We start from the raw sequence: 20,420 nt of genomic DNA on the forward strand, positions 1-20,420 counted from the left end.
ACTTCTGTGCATTATTTAATTCGCAATGTATTATATTTCAAAATAATTAGAGTTTAACATACTTAAGCTCAACAGAAACCTTCCTATCTTATTAGAATGTTCTGTCTTGTTAGAACTAACTACCACAAGGGTATGTAATGCCAGTTTTCTGACTATACATCATCTTTTAGGAGAAATAGGCTATGTATTAATGGTAGTTTTTACGTTACTTCACGAATGAATACAAATATATTTGCAATTTTTTAAACAAAATCAGAGAAGACATTGTAATTCTGTAACATTATAGATGGCAATATTCTCTCTGAATAGCTATATAATTATTTTTCCTATCCTTTCTCATGACTTTAAACTGAGTATCTTTAACTGTGAAAACTAAAGAATCCTCTGTCCAGGCTATTCTAAAATCTTTTATGGATAAAGAAGAGAAATTGAATAAAAATGAACACACTTCAGTGTGTTTTTGGATCTAGAATGTTAGGAAGGTAATGTATTCTAAATTAAATGTGTAATCTGACTAACTTTTTACAATAGTGATTCCCAAACTTTAAGAAATCCCACTTGTCTAAGGAAAAATACCCCAAGGCCTATGTCTTACTTTTCCAAAGAGAGTGTGAGGGGGAAAAAAAAAAAGAACACTGACGAAAATTGTGGAGAAACAAAATGACATTCAAACGTAAACACCATAGCAATAACAAAAAATAAAGCAACGAACAAAAACATCAAATAAGAATTTGACAAGCAAATTACCAAACATAAGACTAGCAGTAACTGAAAACCATAACCAATTCATAACAACACTAATGACATTCTATTAAAATGATCTCCTCTAAAATTGCAGGAAATGCAACCATCTGATACCCTAGACTGAACGTATGTTGCAATTTTACCATAAAATTGTTAGTAGAATAGTGACTACAAAGGCGCCACAAATTTTAGTATCACTAATTTTAGTTTATAAATAATAAAACCCATAAAAACCTGTTGCTGTTGAGTCAATTCTCTACTCATAGCAACCCTATAGGACAGAGTAGAACTGCCCCATAGGGTTTCCAAGGAGCTGCTGGTGGATTTGAACTGCTGACCTTTTGATTAGCAGCTGAGCTCTTAACCACTGTGCCACCAGGGCTCCTTATAAATGATACATTTTAATAATCCTAATTCATTTAGTATGTTACTAGAAAATATCTTTGACTGGAGTAAAGATGAAAGCCTCCAGAATAGTGTGTTGTTAGCCATAAAGAAATAAAGAACTGTATTTCTAGAATATTTGCAGGCCATTAGGAGAGCTGCCATGGCCCACTAATGGGTTAAGCATCATTAAGAATCACTATTATATAGAAACAATTATATAGAGAGATTACTAATAGTCAAATATTCTCTGTGGAGTCATTCTCTAAATATTTCAAAATCTGTTTGTAGATATGTAAGCAGTCAAAATGTTATTAGTACATTTAAGGCATCAAATAACAATTCATTAGGTATATGTTTATATACTTGGTTTATATTAGAATAATTAACAATATTATGAAGGATATAATTTTGTAGAAACTGGGTATCAGTTTTCCTCTCATTATTATTAACAATCTTAATAATTAAAATTTATATTCTTTGAGCATCCTAGGCACTTAATAAATTGCAACCTCACACACATAATTTGCTTTAAAAATTCACTTACTTCATTGGGCTTTGGATCCTATCTCAGCAGAAAACACAAAATACTGGTGAATTAAATAACCCAATGAATAGTCTCATAAGAATTTGACCTTCTAATCGATAGTAACATCTTTTAAGAAGACTAAAATTAATGCATTTAACTTTGAAAATTTTAAATAAATTCTGCACCAAAGTGAATTAAAATGTCATTTCTCAACTCTACTAAACATTCGCAAACAATGTTATTGATACATACTTCATTCAAAAGTTGTTTATTTTTAAGGTATTTACCCAAAATTAGCTTCTAATATTCACTGTAATGTTACAACTAAAATATGCTCGCTGGGAAACACTCGTACCTGGAACACCTGATCAGCAAGGCCAGCTCTATTTGTCATGAAGTTTGCTGGATTAATTCCTCTAAAACCACAACAGGTGTTCACTACATTTATATACAAAGTCTAACATGATCAGGTTAATGATCAATGTTGAAATATGAAGAAACTAAGAGATAAAATAATGACAGGATTTAAAAAAAAAATCATTGCAATTCTATTATTATTTCATCCATTATTCCACTTCTTTTATAATAAGTAGAAACAGAATTTATAAGAATGTGCTAGAGGTTGTAAATTTGCTGGTAATTAGTTCTTTTTGTTTCTCACAGGACTCCCACATCAGACTACCAATGCACCCCCTCATAAATATTTCAGAATGCCTATGAGGAAAAGAATAAATCTAAATCAAGTCCAGAATGCAAAGACAAATTACTGCTGCATTTACAGAGTTCTCAACAATCCATCAAATTATACAATAGTCAGAGGAGTTTCCTGTGGATACAAAGCCCACTTGAATCCTTCGGAAAAAGATTAAACATTGAAGCAATATATTCTTTATGTTGAGGAAAAAAACACGTTAAGATTATTGATTTACCAAATTACATCAGTATAATACTAGTAAACGTAGGTAATTTGATAGTAAACATTGGTGTTACTTTTCTATGCTTTAAAAGTTCTACATGATTTTCTCTACAAAAAGGTCATTAATAAAAAATGGACTCATAATTGAATAGGCTTTGATCTCATCTAGTTCAAATCAATCACCTGTATGGTAATAAGATATTAAGCACATTGTACTATTCACCACTGGCCTCTAAGAAGAGAACTGGCAAATTTGGTTGAGTTACAATTAAATAAATATGTCCTTACTGATCATCAAATGTAATATAGTTTCTGATTTTTGCTGTTGTTGTTGCTCTTGGCTGCCTTCACATCAGCCCACAAACATGACAACTTCGTGTGTTGCAGAGCAGACTGCTCCATAGAGTTTTTTTGGCTGTAGTCTTCACGAAAGACGTTTGTCAAGCCTTTATCCAGGGAGCCACTGGCTGGGTTTGAACTGCAAACCTTTAGGTTAGCAGTCGATAGCAAACCTCTTGCGCCACCCAGGCTCCTTAAGGCATTTATTTAAATAGTGTTTTCAAGGACCCTGTTAACTTCTAACAGTGCCTTAATAGAGCAGTAACTGCTAAGAGGACTGAGAAATTTGATGACTACTATAGGCATAATTTCCTATTTTACAAAAATTCTTAATTGCCCATGTAGCCATCTCCAAATGTTTTCTAAATCATAGGATTTATTCTATTAACATTTACTCATACATAAGCAAAGTCTTTTCCAGTTTTACCTTAACACTATTAAGAGATGATTTCCAAAAACAGAACTGTGAAACACAAGAACACTACTATCATTTTTGTCCTACTCTTCAATATATAAATAATAATCCTGAATGTTCAAGACTATCATTCAATCAATACTTTTCTCCCTATGTAGTGACACTTGGAAACATCTATCATGAGTACACCTGGCTACCAAATTATTATGTCTGTATATTACTCAGATCATAATGTGATTTATCCAAGAAAGGGCCATTACTTTTCTTCCCATGACAGAGACAGCCACTCTGCCTTATTAACACCATTCAATGAAGTTGTTCTGTAAGGACCTTGTGTTAGAGTAGTTCAAGCAGAATGTACATTTTCCTGTCTCTTGGGGCGTAAAAAGCTATGGCCATGAATTCCTCCTCTCTGGTTAAAGCTCTTTTAATAGACAATAAAGATACCATAATTATCCAGAAATTATTACTGCAAACCTTTTAAATATTTTCACAATTCTGCTCCCTCTACAACTCTGTTTTTTCTCTAGAGCATCAGAAAAAAAAATTATTCATTAGTGGGAGCTAAAGTGTCTTGGTATAAATCTCTTGGGCACCATTACTACTCCACTGTAAAGGATAAACCTGGGAATCTGCCCTAGAATACTAGCAAGATGTCACAGTTATAATTTCATCACTTTTCTTGGAGTTTTATAATTTTTTTCAAAGCAAAAATGTGCTTAGTTTCAACCTTTAGAAACATACAAGAAATACTGTAATTCAAGAAATACTCTAAAAGAGGACTTAAAAGTTCATTCTTCTATTTGAGCATGGATTAATTTCGGGAAATTTTTCTCTGTCAACTTGCTTCTTATATTTTGAGCAATAAGAGAAAAATGTTCTGAAAAGATAACAGGCTACATTATATTTAGTGCAAATCTACATACTACAAATAAGGTAGCACATTGAAAATAATAGCAAATTCTATTTTAATGTGACAAGTTCTTTTCACTGTGGAAAAATAGATCTTAAATAATTGGATTTAAATGTTAACTTCAGAAACCACTTATAATATCTTCAGTTCTGTTAACAGACCCTGCTCCATGCCTAACACAATTAGATGCTGTACGGTACAAAAGAAAAGTAAGACATAAGAGTTATTTTTTTTAAAAATTCCTTTTCCTTCTGTATGTATTTTTGTTCCAAATTCTTAGAAACAGTAACCTTAAAAGAGACTCTCACATCTTTAAAAGATTTATTCTCATTGAATATAATATGATGCTTCTTCATTCCTTTCACAAGAGGCCCTGAAGTTAATCAAGGATGAAGCAAGAGTTACACAAAGCATAGTACCCTTGCACACATAGAAGGTGTTCAACAAACAATTTTCATATAAATTAATAAATTCCAACCACCTTTTCCTTTTATCCATTGCCTCTCAAAGGTTATAGAGAGAAGATCTCTCCATATGAACCAGACTATTTCAAAGTAATCATTTCAAATGAAGCTATCTCCAGGGGCAAAAAGTAAAATATGTCTAGTGAAAGAATTTAAAAATTATAGCAGAAAAATTAGTAGGCTCATTCAATTTTTGCTTAATAAACAAACCATTGCTTTTTATCTGCCTTCATTCTAGAAAGCCAGGAGCAGGAGAAGCATGTGTTATTTATATTTGAATCCCTGGTGTCTGTTTTGCCCTCAACAAAATACTAGCGAACAGAATCCAACAGCATATTAAAAGAATCAAACACCATGACCAAGTGGGGTTTATTCCAGGAACACAGGGTTGGTTCAACATTAGAAAATTGATCAATGTAATACACTACAGCAATAGCACAAGGAAAAAGAAACACATGATCATTTTTATGGATGCAGAAAAGGTATTTGATCAAATTCAACACTCTTCCTTGATGAAAACCTTAAAGAATATTGGAATAGAAGGAAAACTCCTCAATATCATTCAGCCCATAAATGAAAAGCCAACAGCCAACAATATACTTAATGGAGAAGGACTGAGAACTTTCCCCTTGAAATGGGGAACAAGACAATGTGCCTGCTCTCACCACTTCTATTCAATATTGTATTAGAAGTCCTAGCCAGAGTAATAAGACAAGAAAAAGAAATAAAATATACCTAAGTTGGAAAAGAAGAAGTAAAATTATCTCTATTCATGGATGATATGATTTTATATATAGAAAATCCCAAAGAGTCCACAAGAAAACTTCTACAGCTAATAAAGGAATTTAGCAAAGTTGCAGGGTACAAGGTCAACAAAAATCAGTTGGGTTTCTATACACCAGCAAAGAGAAACCTGAAAGGGAAATTAGAGAAACAATTCCATTTACAATAGCATCCAAGAGAATAAAATACCTAGGAATAAATCTAACCAGGAACATGAAGGACTTATACAATAACAACTACAAAACACTGCTGAAAGAGATTAAAGAATTCTTAAATAAATGGAAAGGTGTTCCATGTTCATGGTTTGGAAGACTTAGTATTGTTAAGATGTCAATACCACCCAAAGAGATCTACAGATTCAGTGCAATCCCAATTAAAATTCCAACAGCCTTCTTTACAGAAATAGAAAAAGAAATCCTCAACTTTACATGGAATGGCAAGAGGCCCTAAATAGCTAAAACAATGTTGAAAGAGAAGATCAAAGCAGGAGGGCTCACACTTCATGATTTTAAAACCTGCTATACAGATACAGTAATCAAAACAGCATGGTACTTATATTACAATAGACACATAGTCCAGTGGAATAGATTTAAGAGTCCAGAAACAAACCCACACATCTATGGTCAACTGATTTTTGACAGGGGTGCTAAGTCTATTCGATGGAGAAAGAAGAGTCTTTTCAATAAAGGTACTGGGAAAATTGGATTTGCACATGCAAAAAAACAAAACTGGCTATGTGCCACACACCACACACAAAAACAAATTCAAAATGGTTTAAGGACCTAGATGCGCAAACTAAAATCATAAAAGTCTTAGAAGAAAAAGCAGGGGCAACTCTGTCAGGCCTAGCTTTCAACAATGGATTATCTAATATAATCACAAAAGTATAAACAACAAAAGGCAAAATAAATAAATGAGACCTCACAATAACAAAAAAACTTTTGCTCATCAAAAGACTTTAGGAAAAAGGTGAAAAAGACAAAGTACTAACTGTAAGAATATTGTTATGGATTTAATTGTGTCCCCAATAATGTGTGTCAACTTGCCTAGGTCATGATTCCCAGTATTGTGTGATTGTTCACCATTTAGTGATCTGATGCGATTTCCTGTGTTAGGTAAATCCTACCTCTATGATGTTAGTGAGGCGGGATTAGAGGCAGTTATATTAATGAGGCAGGAGTCAACCTACAAGATTAGATTGTGTCTTAAGTCAATCTCTTTCCCTGAATTCAGACTTCTAGCCTCCTAGACTGTGATAGAATAAATTTCTCTTTGTTAAAGCCATCCACTTGTGGTATTTCTGTTATAGCAGCACTAGATAACTAAGACAAATATCTTTGGAAAGCATATATCCAACAAAAATTTAATAACCAAAATATACATATGAAACTTCAACAAATTAACAGCAAAAAAGATAAATAACCCAATCATAAAATGGGCAAATGACTTCAATAGACATTTCACCAAAGAGGACATTCAAATGGCCACCAAACACATGAAAAGATATCAGCGTCATTAGCCATCTGAGAGATGTAAATCAAAACCACAATGAGATATCGTTTCACTCCCTCTAGGATGGCTAAGATTTAAAAAAAAAAAAAATGGTGTGCGTAAAGGGAAACAGGAACCCTTACCTATTGCTTACCCATTGCTGGTGGGAATGCAGAATGGTACAGCAGTTGTGGAAAACAGTGTGGCAATTCCTCAAAAAACTAAAAATAAAACTACCATATAACCCAGCAATCTCACTCTTAGGTATATACCCAAAGTCTTGAAAGCAGAGACTCAGAGACCTGTACACCAAAGTCCATTGAAGCACTATTCTCAATAGCCAAAAGATGGAAACAACCTAAATGTCCATCAGCAGATGAATGGACAAACAAAATGTGGTAGATACATACAATAGAATACTACCTAGCCAGGTGGAGAAACGAAGTCTTGATACATGCTACACAATATAGATAGAGCTGGAAGACATTATGCTGAATGAAATAAGTTAATCACAAAACGACAAATATTCTAAGACTTTGTGTCTTAGGCTGGGTTCTCTAGAGAAGGAAAACCAGTAAAGTGTATAAATATATATACAGAGAGATTATATCAAGGAAACAGCTCACACGATTGTAGAGGCTAGAACGTCCCAAGTCCGTGGATCAGGGTAGAGGCTTCTCCCAAGTCACACAGCTGCAGAAGCTGGCAAGCCCAAGATCGGAAGGTCGGAGAGCAGGGCTCCCACTCACAGGCTGTGCAGATCGTCTAATCCCAGGTTTGGCAGATAAACTGACAGCTCAAGTCCCAAGAACAGGAGAAGAGACGACAGGAAGCAGCTGCAGGATCCAGGGAGAGCAAAAAGCCAGAACATCTGCTTATGTACAGATGCAGGCCACACCCCCAAGGAGACTCCCTTTCATCTGATTGGCTACTCACAGTATATTCAATCATGGGAGTGATTACATTAAAACACGGAGAATCATGGCCCAGCCAAGTTGACACACAGTCTTAACCATCACACCTTGCTTATATAAAAAGACAAGAAAAAGCAAATGTATAGAGGTCAAAGTTTATTACTGGTTACCAGGGGCAGGAGAGAGCGGTAAAGGGGGAGTTAACAGTGATGATTAAGGGTAGGGTTGCACAGCCGATTAGTGTAATTGCTGCCAAAAATATGTACGCCTGTAAAAAGTTGAATTGGCAAAAGGTGTGTGATAGATATATTTACAACAATGACAAAAAAAAAAAGAAAAATAGTAGCTGCTGAGGCTGCTTATGTACAGCCAAAAACCTCAGGGATTTGGTTTCTTGGTTTGGAAGTTTAGGGTCATTGTTTCATGGGGCAGCCCAGTTAATTGGCCTAATAACATTATTAGTGCTTCTGTTCTACCTCTTAGTTTGATGTGTGGTGCCTGGGGTATGAAAAGCTTGCAAGAGGTCATCCAAGGCAGAACAATTGCTCTGTATTCACCTGGAACAACAGAGGAACAAGAAGAGTCAGGAAAAAGAGAAGTAAATGGACTGTGTGGCTAATTGTCTGCCTTAACAACTGCCTGCTTTGCAATGAGACCAGAAAAACTGGATGGTGCCCAGATACCATTACTGAACATTTTAATCAAAGATTCCATAGAAAAATCCTGATCAGAAGGGGGAAAATGCAGAACAGAATTTAAAATTCTCATGGACTCCAGACTTTCTGGAGCCAGGAAGGTTGGATGAATCCCTGAAACTATTGTCCTGAGATAATCTTTAAACCTTAAACCAAAAATATTCCCTGAAGTCATCTTAAAACCAAACAATAGTTTAACTTAACTAATCAAAAAGTCTGCCTTGAGCATTATGCTCTTTTAAGAACTATCTATGTGAGATCAAAGTGACAACAGTAACTGAAAAGATTAGATAAGAATCGTGGGGAGCAGTGAATTTATGTTAATAGGGGAGAAACAACTCAGCAAAGGAGGGTGAGAATGGTTGCACAACTTGCAGAAATGTAAATAATGTCACTAAACGGCATGTGTAGAAACTGTTGTATTGGTGTATGTTTTGCTGTGTATATTCCCAACAGCAATAACAAAATAAATTAAGTTATATATTAAAAAAATCAGTCCTCTGCATATGCCTTCAATAAATATTGGATGGACGGGTGGATGGATGGATGGGTGGGTGGGTGGATGGATGGATGACTGTTTGCAAAGTCATGGATGGTTGACTCTTTGGTAGCCATCTTACACTCCTTTAATGTCTTGATATTCCTTTAAATTTCTGGGAATGTGGCTCAGATTTTACTCCTCTGTATTGTCACCAATCTACGATTTATAAATCATACGTTCTGAGTTTGAAATGATGGATTATCCAGTAAAACTTCCCACGCAGCGCAAGAATTCTGTGGAAGAGTTATGAGAGAGTTACCTAGCCTCTGCTTGAACATCTTAAGTAATCCTTTGCCCCAAGGCAAACCGTTTTATTTTTGTTTAAATAATTTACTTTGAAATACATTCAAAACTAAATAAATTTGCCATTATAGTACAAAAAACTGTCTCTACTCTCCTAATTTTTCCCCAATTGTTAACATTTTACCACATGTATTCTCTATCTCATATATATACACATATATATGATGTGTGTGTCTGTTGTTTTGTGTACATCTATATATACTAATATAATTAGTATTGTAATTAGTGTTTTCTGACTATATATATCCATTGGAATATATATCCATTGGGAATATATATCCATTGGAATATATATCCAATGGAATATATAAAAATCCATTATAATTAGTATTATAATTAGTATTTTCTGAACTTATTGAAAGCAAATTGCAAACATAATTGTCTATCACCCTTAAATATCCCAGTGAATATTTTCCTAAAACAAGGACATTCTCCTACATAACCACCACACAACCTGTCTAATCAAAAAATTAATACTGGTTTAATACTCTCAATAGAAAGAGCTAAGAATTCTATGTATGTCTATACACACACACACCCCTACAGACACTTACTTTTACTTCTATGTATCAAAAACCCTGAGCTAGTTCATACTTATATCTCCAATTCTAATCTTAAGTCTGGGTTTTTCTTTTTTTTCTAATACTGAGAGATCAGACTCTCCTTATCCTCACTATATTTACTAATTTCTTCATTTACTTATTTAATACTTACTTGTTCAGTGTAACCACTTTCCCAACCATGTCGGCCATCTCCTCCATTCACCCCCTCTGCCTTCCCACCCTCTAATACTGTCCACCCCTACTAACTGCCCCCTGCCCCACAGTACTCTTGGGTATGGTAGGCACATCTCTGGCGAGCTTCACTCAGCTCCTCGTCTCCCCATCATTGGCATGCTGGTGGCCTGCTGCCAACTGTCTGCCCCAGGATGGAAAGCAAAGATGGGAAGGGAAGTGAAAAACCTTTTCATGTTTTAACAGTTACTAGGAAGCTATTCTTAGGATCGGTCTTCTGTTTCTATTCCCTTTTTCTTCATTATAGCACTGAAATATTTGAGGATAATTAGAATCTCCCATCAATTCTCTCTCTCGGACCAAACCTCCCCATTCCTTTACTTGTTCCTCTTGAACCTTGTTTCCAGGGCCTTTACCAGTGTGGTTACATTCTCTAGCAATTGTTGATTTATTCTTCCAAATATACTTTTCTCTTATCTCTTTCTCATATGCGATTGTCATTCACTGAGAAAGAAAAGCAATAGGCATAGAAGTCACAATGCCTGATTTGGGATGAACTTAAATGTAGATGGGCTAAGTAGCTGTCTTCTGAAAACAATTTCCTCCACTCTTGCCACAAACCCAATCTATTTGCCCCACAAATGTCAGAAATTCTATTTTTAGAATCCATTCCATTGAATGTATACTAATAAGGAATTAAACAGAATAGTGAAAAGCAAAATCCATGGGTTTTGGAGTAAAACAGACTGGGCTCCAATCCCAACTTTGCTAACAGATTCAAATCTCAGATTTTCACTTTAAAATAGATTCAATCATATTTATCTCACACTACTACTGGGAGGTTTAAATAAGATGAACTTTCTCAATCTTTAGACAGAGTATTTCCTCATGTATTGTTAATTCTTTTCTAGCTACAAGCACAACTAGCATATGTTGTTACAACACTCTTATTAAAACACAAATATTCTTGAAAGAACTCTTAAACATACAAATATACAGTAAGTAACTAAAGTTACATGAATTAATTTGTTAATTATTTTCTACAGGACACAAAAATAACATGGCTTCAGAATATTGGTTGCCTGGTGGATGGTGATGTTTTTAAAGAAAATGGTTCAAAAATGAGGGCAGCAGGTTTTAAGAGTTGAATTTTCCCTACTTGATCTTCCACTTAGAATGGGTCTTTTATATAGTCCCAAACCCTTTGATTTTTTGTTTCAAGTCTATTACCTGTTTGGTTGTCCCATGCCACTCGATTTTAAAGTACAGTATAACAAAGTATGGAAGGGGACTATATTCAGTAATTTCCCAATAAATACTTCAAAGAATAGTCAAAAATATTAATAAAACAAACTCTAATTGCTGATTTTACAATTAAATATTTTTTAAAAAACTAGAAAGTGTAAATAAATGGGAATCGTTTTCATACTCAAGTTTGTGGATCAAAAAATTTCACTGCAAGTTTTACGATGAAAATTGAATGAAAAATGTTTGGCTATAGAAGCAACTAGAAATAAAACTGCTTAGAATGCTTAGTTTTGAATTATAAGTTTTTATTTGAAAACATTTGAGAATAGATTATACTAGTTGATATTGCCCTCTCTTTAATCAGATCTTTCTTTTATTAAAAATACAGAGGAAGTGAAAGGTGATGGATAAAAACAGCGTAAAATATTGTCTGAAAACTAAACTTCCTAAAGTTCAGAAATAAAGTAAAAGATAGAGGCAGAATTCTTGATTCTTTTTTTTACATTTTATATGTGCACTTTATTGACAATGAAATATTTATTTTTCTTTCAGTTGTAATTGCTTCTTATTTCTTTTTATCTTCACTTCACCACTTGTTTCCTGACATAATTGCTTGGCTCTTCGTTCATGATCCAGAATTTCTTTGGGGAACAGGTTTTTCTCATCAAATACAGCTTTCAAAGCTACAAAATGATGAAGAAAATGGCATGTAAATTATATTTGATAAGAGACCAAATTAAGTCAAATAATGGGGAAAAATTCTTAAGTTTTATTTTATCTAAAAATCTGTATGTTTCTACAACCAATTGTGTATGAGGGGAAATTTTCTCTAAGATCTTGCCATTCCTTTAACTTCAATTTAAATTTACAAGTTAAATTTTAAAAGAATTTGTTTTATTCATTCACTTATATTATGATAGAGAAACACTAGTTGAGAGTAGGGGACTAAAGAAGCTTGAGTTTTTATTTTTTAATCGACTTAACAGCTATCAAGAATTCATAAAAAGCCAAGAGTAGATTATTCTGTATTGAAATAAGACAATTAAAATAATCAAAACACAGTTTGACTGTCTGCATGACTAAATAAGTACATCTGCAATCACATCTTCATAAGATACTTGATCTGCAGGGATCTGTGGATTAAGAAACCAAAAAAAACCGAGCCAAATTATCCCCATGAGTGGTTATATTGTGAATCAATGAGACGTAGGAAGAAATTGTGCCATGCATTCAAGAAAATAATTTTGGCCTTCTGCTTAATTTTGCTATTTCAACAAATGTTTATTGAATGTATATTATGCATAATGTTCTGTGCTCAGGCATAAATGGGACTAAGTCACCGGCTCTCTTCCAACTGGTAGAAAGAGGGACCAGTAGCCAAGTAACCAAAATATCATATTCAATAGGATACAGTTCTAAGAGAATATGAACAAATGTAAAATGTGCTTACACACACAAACAGATAACTTACAATACACAGGGATCAGAAGAAAAGCTTTAAGAATTAGGCCTACTTGAGAAAGCCCTTGGAGTCCAGATCGGATTTTAATTGATAATAAGGACCTTGGAGATGGGGCAAAGATTGATGGAGGGGAAAAAAAAGTCAAGTCGAGGAAACAAAGTGAATAAAAGTATGGAAAAACAAGAGCCACTATTCAGGTAACTCTGAATAGAACAATTTAACAGAAATATAAGATACATAAAGATGAGTGAAGTGGAATGAGAGGTTGGAGCTGAACTGAGGAGGACCTTAAATGTCATGCCAAGGAATGTGAAAAAAAGAAACCTAAATAAAAGCTGGGCAACTCCCAGTTTAGTGGCCCCTTTGTAAATTTGTATTAGGGAAAACAAACAAATTTTCCACTTTCAGTACAATGTGCATAAATCCACATCTTTCCTCTTTTTCTTCTGGAAAATATACAAAAATAATCAGGAATATGGGGGGAAATAATGCTGCAAACGAATTCCACATTCCGCAAATCTCCAAGATAGATGTAATCAGTAGCCTACAAAATATGAAGAAAGGTAGCCAAACAGCTGAGACTGGACAACATTACATAATAGAAATGGTAAGTATATAGAGTGGTCAGAAAGTTCTAGCAAAAAGACACTTACTGAAGGCGAGGGGCTCACCCTGCAGTACAAGGTGAACAGAGATGGAAGCAGAAGCTCTCCATGCCTGATTTAGCTCAAAGAAACAGATAAAGCTGGGCTACATAAATTATCACATACATGAGCCAATTTTGCAAAAAGCAGTCTGCCCTGTGGGTTATTAAATATCGAAGGCCACCCTGATTCCCCATCCCAAGCTCTTACCCAGAGACCTACTGCAAATTTCAGGCTTAAGAAAAAACAATGCATCATTAATAGTAATTAAAAAGAAGAAACAAAGGAACTTACACAGCACGGACACAAAGATATTATAAGCCAAAAAACAAACAGTAGAAAAGAGTAGCAAAACTTATCAATACATGGACCACCAACAGAAAAAATGTTGCCATCAGCAGATGAATATTGTTACCAAGCATTTTTCCATAAATGAAATTTAAAATCTTACAAAAACAATTACCTCTATGACAACAGATCATAAAGTAGAAGTGAAAGAACTCAGGGAAGAGATGGAGACACAACAAGAAGTGATGAAATATGAGCTGGCAGAACTCAGGAGAAAATAGAAAACAATATCACAAAAGAGAATAGACTGTATAATAACACAGTAGGAAACACAGAAGTATAGAAATGAGAAAAGCAATTTAAAAAGATAAAAATTTTAAAAATAGAATGAATTAGAGTGGAAAATGATAGATATTGAAGACAGACAAAAGATAGGATCCAACAAAATATAATCAGAGTGAATCCTTAAGAAAGAAAACTAAATCAGAAAAAATTTTAAAAGTAACATTTAATATAACCTTTTTCCAATAAAAGACAACTTATATACTGAAAGGACACACTCTATACCAGGGATATTTGACTCAGAATAGTCAAAACTAAGGAATATTCTAGTAAAGTTATTAAAATAAGGAGAGAATCATTTGGCAGCCAGATAAAATGACCAAGTCACTTAAAAGGAGAAAAATATCTATTTTGCATTAGATAGCAATGATCAGTACCGGAAGATAGTAGAACACCTACAAGATAATTTTAAAAACAACATACAAGCTAGTGACAGTATATAAACTGTCCCTAAAATTTTAAAAGTACAAATAGTTTTCAACATCTAGAGAATTCAGGGACTCTGTTACTAAGAGTCCTTTTTGAGGAAATTATTAGTAGATAAACTGAGAAACGACTGAGGAAAATTTGGAAAAAATATTGTGGACAGCACTGAATATATTTAAATGTAGAACTAAGGTGAAAACAATGTGAAGTTTAGGATAACAGAATAGAAGGTAACCACCATGTGCCTGACAATGTAGAAATATACGAAAACAAAAATAGGGAAAGGAAGGGAGAAAGAAGTTTCATTCCTGATAAATCAGTAAGAGCTAAGAGACAAAAGATACCACTTAAAACAGCCAAGTCGGAGATGCAGGGCCAAGACGATGGAATAGTCAGATGCTTCATGTCATTGATCTTACAACAAAGACCTGAAAAAACAAGTGAATCAAATATATATCTAACAGTCTAGGAACACTAATCATCAAGTACAAAGATGAAGAATCCAACTGAGTGGCAGGCGGAAGGAGAGACAATTTAAAAACAGGAAATGAAGAACTGTGGATAGTGGGATAGCCAGCGTCGTGCTAGCTGACTCTACACAGCACACACAGGCTGAAGCAAGCAGCAACATCGCAAGGTGAAACCCACCCCATCTGCTGCAGCCAAACATCAGTGAATCTGCACGCACCTCCAGAACCAAACAGGAGTGACACTAGACCTGCAAAAGTTAAGTACAAGCTCCCAACCCACTGCGTGCACTGACACCATAGCCACTCCCCACACCAGAGCTCCACGACTGAGGAGAATCCCCTTCCCTCACCGATCCCCCACTCCACTCCGACACCACTCCCGGCCTTCAACAACACCATGGCCCCTAAGCCAGAAACTCATGGCAGGTCCATTGGCACCTGCCCCTTCACCCAGTCGCTGGCATAGGGGGTCCACAGACTTGCAGTGCCTTTCACATCTGCCCTTCACCCCCGCTTCAGTGCCTTGTGGGCTGATCTAACACTGCACACCCTCATTAGCCCAAAACAGGCAGGGCATCCACCTGAAACCCATTTCACCTGCAACAGCCAAGTGGGAGCTGCAGATTTGTACATTCGACATTGTCTCACCCCCTAAGAAGGGGCCTCAACCACCCACACCAGGGGCCTGAGGGCCGGTGGTACCATCTACTCCATCTGGCCACCCACAACAGGGGCCTGAGAATTAATGACATCTCTCAATCCCTCCAGTCAATGGCACTGGGCACCCAAGTACCGGGTGCACTACCCTGCTCCCCGCCCACAGTGCACTTTAGTGGACAGGAACACTGCCTCCATCCAAGGACCCAGGGGTAAATGACAGCATCCTGACTTGCCCCACACATAGCCCCCCACGGCAACCAGAGGCTTGTCTGCTCCGAACACCCCTACTTACCCCTGCCCATGTAGGACTGTAGGTGACAGTGTCCACACCACACACTCAGTGACTGACAGTCTAGACACCTGCATCCCAAATGACTGAACTCCTGCAAGAACAGTGAAGACTCCTGGGCTTACACATTTAGTAGTTTCTCTGACCACCTAGAGATGGAAGGTGAGAGCTTCAGTGATGTCAACAACCAGAGTAGCACACACGCCCAGACTACTTGGACGTATAAAAACAAAAATACAGGACACAGTACACAAAAATACCATAAATAAATATAATAACTTTTTGATGCCTCAGAGACAACAGCAATATCAAATCACATAAAGAAGCAGGACAAGATTCCTCCAGCAAGTGACCAAAATAAAGAACCAGAAAACCTTCTGGAGGAAGATAAGGCAATGGAACTACCTGATAAAGAATTCAAAAGACAAATATATAGAGCTCTCTAAGAGATCAGGAAGAAGATCTTGCAAAACTCAGGCCAATCCAAGGAACACACAGACAAAGCAATAGAAGAATTCGGGAAAACAATAAAAGAACAAAACAACAAAATAAACAGGCTGCTGGTAGGAACCATACAGAGACAGCAACTAGAAATCCAAAAGATTAACAATAAAATTTCAGAATTAAACAACTCAATAGTAGGTCATAGGAGCAGACTTTTGACAATGGAAGTCAGAATTACTGAGATTGAAAATAAACTCCTTGACACCAATTTGTTTGAGGTAAAATTAGAAAAAAAGAATCAAAAGAATGAAGAAAGCCTAAGGATTATGTGGGATACTATCAAAAGGAAAAACCTACGAGTGATCGGAGCACCAGAACGGGGGCATAATGGAAAATACAAAGAGAAATGTTGAAGAATTGCTGGCAGAAAACTTCCCTAATATCATGAAAGATGAGAAGATATCTGTCAAAAAGATCAATGAACCCCATACAGGACAGACCTCAAAAGAAAGTCACCAAGACATATCGTAATCAAATTTTTCAAAACCAAAGACAAAGAAAGAGTCCTGAGAGTGGCAAGGGATAAACAAAAAGTCACCTACAAAGGGGAACCAATAAGACTAAGCTCAGATTACTCAGCAGGAACCATGCAGACAAGAAGGTAATGGGATGACATATATAAAGCCCTGAAGGAATAAAATTGCCAGCCAAGAATTGTTCAGCAAAATTGTCTCTCAAATACGATGGCAAAATTAGGTCATTTCCAGATAAACAGAAATTAAGGAAGTTTGTAAAAACCAGACCAAAATTATAAGAAATATTAAAAGGAGTCCTCCAGTTAGAGAACCAACAATATCAGACAACAATCCACAATTAGAGCATAGGACTAATCAACTAGTTATCAACCCAGATAGAGAATTCACAAAAATAAATCAAAGCTAAAAGATTGAATATAGGGAACTAGAGAAGTCAATATGTAAACAACAACAACATGGAAACAAAAAAGAAGGAACAAATGGTGTAGTCATAGAACTTTCACATGGAGAAGAAGTCAAGGTGATATCAAGAAAAAAAAGACTGGTTTAAATTTAGAAAAATAAAGGTAAATTTTAAGGTAACCACAAAGGAAGCTAACAAATCTACCCATCAAAATAAAAAACAAGAAAAACATAAAGACTCAGCAAACACAAAATCAACAATAATGAAAGAGATGAGAAGAAAATACATAAAAAGAACTTAGCACAGAAAATTAAGCAGAACAAAGCAACTGTCAACACCACTAACAAAAAAAACCATTGAAATAATAGCAGTAAACTCATACTTATCAATAATTACACTGAATGTCAACGGCCTAAATGCACCAGTAAAAAGACAGAGAGTGACAGAATGGATAAAACAACACAATCCATCTATATGTTGTCTACAAGAGACACACCTTAGACACAAAGACATAAACTAAAACTCAAGGGATGGAAAAAAAATACATCAAGCAAACAGCATCCAAACTAGATCAGGAGTGGCAATATTAATCTCCACTAAAATACACTTTAAAGCAAAATCCACTATAAAGGATAAGAAAGGACACTATATAATGATTAAAGGGTCACTACATCAGGACGACATAACCATAATAAATACATATACACCCAATGACAGGGCTCCAAAATGCATAAAACAAATGCTAACAGCATTGAAAAGAGAAATAGACAGTTCCACAATAATAGTAGGAGGCTTCAACACACTATTTTCAGTGAAGGACAGAGCATCTAGAAAGAAACTCAATAAACATACAGAAGATCTACATGTGACAATCAGCCAACTCAACCTCGTAGATACATGCAGAACATTCCACCCAAAAGTAGCAAAGTATACATTCTTTTCCAACGTACATGGAGCATTCTCCAGAATAGACCATATTTTAGGTCACAAAGCAAGCCTTAACAAAATCCAAAACATCAAAATAATAGAAAGCATCTTCTCTGATAATAATGCCACAAAAGTAGAAATCAGTAAGAGAAACAGCAAGGAAAAAAAAATCAAATACATGGAAACTTAACAACACCTTGCTTAAAAACTACTGGATAATAGAAGAAATCAAAGATGGAATATAAAGATTCATAGAAGCAAATGAGAATGAAAACACATCTTACCAAAACCTTTAGGACACAGCAATAGCAGTGCTTAGAGGTCAATTTATAGCATTAAATGCACACATCAAAAAAGAAGAAAGGGCCAAAAGCAAAACATTAACCTTACACTTGAACAAATAGAGAGCAGCAAAATAAGCCCTAAGGCATCATAAGAAAGAAATAATAAAGATTACAGCAGAAATAAGTGAAATACATAATAGAAAAACAATTGAAAGAGTTAACAAGACTAAAAGTTGGTTCTTTGAAAAGATCAACAAAATCAACAAACCAGTGGCCAAACTGACAAAAGAAAAACAGGAGAGGAAGCAAACAACCCAAATAAGAAAAGAGGCTGGTGATATCACAATAGACCCCAACTGAAATAAAAAGGATCATAACAGAAAACTATGAAAAATTATACTCCAACAAATTTGAAAACCTACAGGAAATGGACAAATTTCAAGAAACACACTACCTACCTAAACTAACATAAACTGAGGTATAAAAATTAAACTGATTTATAACAAAAGAAAAGATTGAAGAGATTAAAAAAAAAAAATTCCCAACAACAAAAAGCCCTGGCCTGGACAGCTTCACTGGAAAATTCTACTCAACTTTCAGAGAAGAGCTAACACCAACACTATTAAAGTTATTTTAGAGCATAGAAAAGGAAGGCATACTCCTGAACTCATTCTATTAGGCCAGTATAACCCTGATACCAAAGCCAGGCAACCCATTGAACTCATTGCTGTCAACTCAATTCTGACTCATAGTGACCCTATAGGCAAGGACACCACAAAAAGAGAAAACTTCAGACCAACATCCCTCATGAACATAGATGCAAAAATTCTCAACAAAATTCCAGCCAATAGAATTCAACAGCATATCAAAAAAATAATACATCATGACCAAGAGGGATTCATACTAGATATGCAGGGATGATTCAATGTTAGAAAAACAACATAGACCACCACACAAATTCAACAAAAGAAAAGAACCACATGATCTCATCAACTGACACAGAAAAGGCATTTGACAAAGTCCAACACCCATTCCTGAAAAAAACTCTCAGCAAAACAGGAATAGAAGGGACATTCCTTAACATAATAAAGGATATTTATACAAAGCCAACAGACAACATCATTCAAAAAGGAGAGAGATTGAAAGCATTCCCCTTGAGAACGGGAATCAGACAAGGATACCCTTTACCACCACTCTTATTCACCATTGTGATAAAAGTCCTAACTAGAGAAATAAGGCAAGAAAAAGAAATAAAGGGCATCCAAATTGGTAAGAGATAAAACTATTCCTACTCGCAGATGATATGACCTTATACTCAGAAAACTCCAAAGATTCTACAAGAAAGCTACTGGAACTAACAGAAAATTTCAGTAAAGTAGCAAGATACAAGGTTAACATACAAAAATCAGGATTCCTCTACACCAACAAAGAAATCTTCAAAAAGGAAATCACCAAATCAATACTATTTACAATAGCCCCCAAGAAGATAAAGTACTTAGGAATAAATCTAACCAGGGACATAAAAGACCTATACAAAGAAAACTACAAAACACTACTGTAAGACACCAAAAGAGACATACATAGTGGAAAAACATACTATGCCCATGGATAGGAAGACTCAACATTGTAAAAATGTCAGTTCCACTCAAAGCAATCTACAGATACCATGCAATCCTGATTCAAATGCCAACAGCATTCTTTAATGAGATGGAGAAAAAAATCATGACCTTTATACGGAAAGGGAAGAGGCCCCAGATAAGTAAAGCATTACTGAAGAAGAAGAACAAAGTGGGAGGCCTCGCACTATCTGATTTTAGGACTAATTATACAGC

At 35.3% G+C, this 20,420-nt stretch overlaps 1 protein-coding gene across 1 annotated transcript in view; it reads right to left on the reverse strand.

The window, feature by feature from the left end:
• Positions 1-11,944: 11,944 nt before the first annotated feature.
• Positions 11,945-20,420, reverse strand: part of WDR49 (WD repeat domain 49) — a 194,173-nt gene continuing 185,697 nt past the window's right edge. Inside the window, exon 17 of the mRNA XM_023737952.1 lies at positions 11,945-12,096. Coding sequence (XP_023593720.1) covers positions 11,951-12,096 — 146 coding nt within the window. The 3' untranslated portion in view covers positions 11,945-11,950. The remainder of the gene's footprint in view (positions 12,097-20,420) is intronic.

This window comes from Trichechus manatus, unplaced genomic scaffold, assembly GCF_000243295.1.
Source record: "Trichechus manatus latirostris isolate Lorelei unplaced genomic scaffold, TriManLat1.0 scaffold00110, whole genome shotgun sequence".
NCBI lineage: Eukaryota > Metazoa > Chordata > Mammalia > Sirenia > Trichechidae > Trichechus > Trichechus manatus.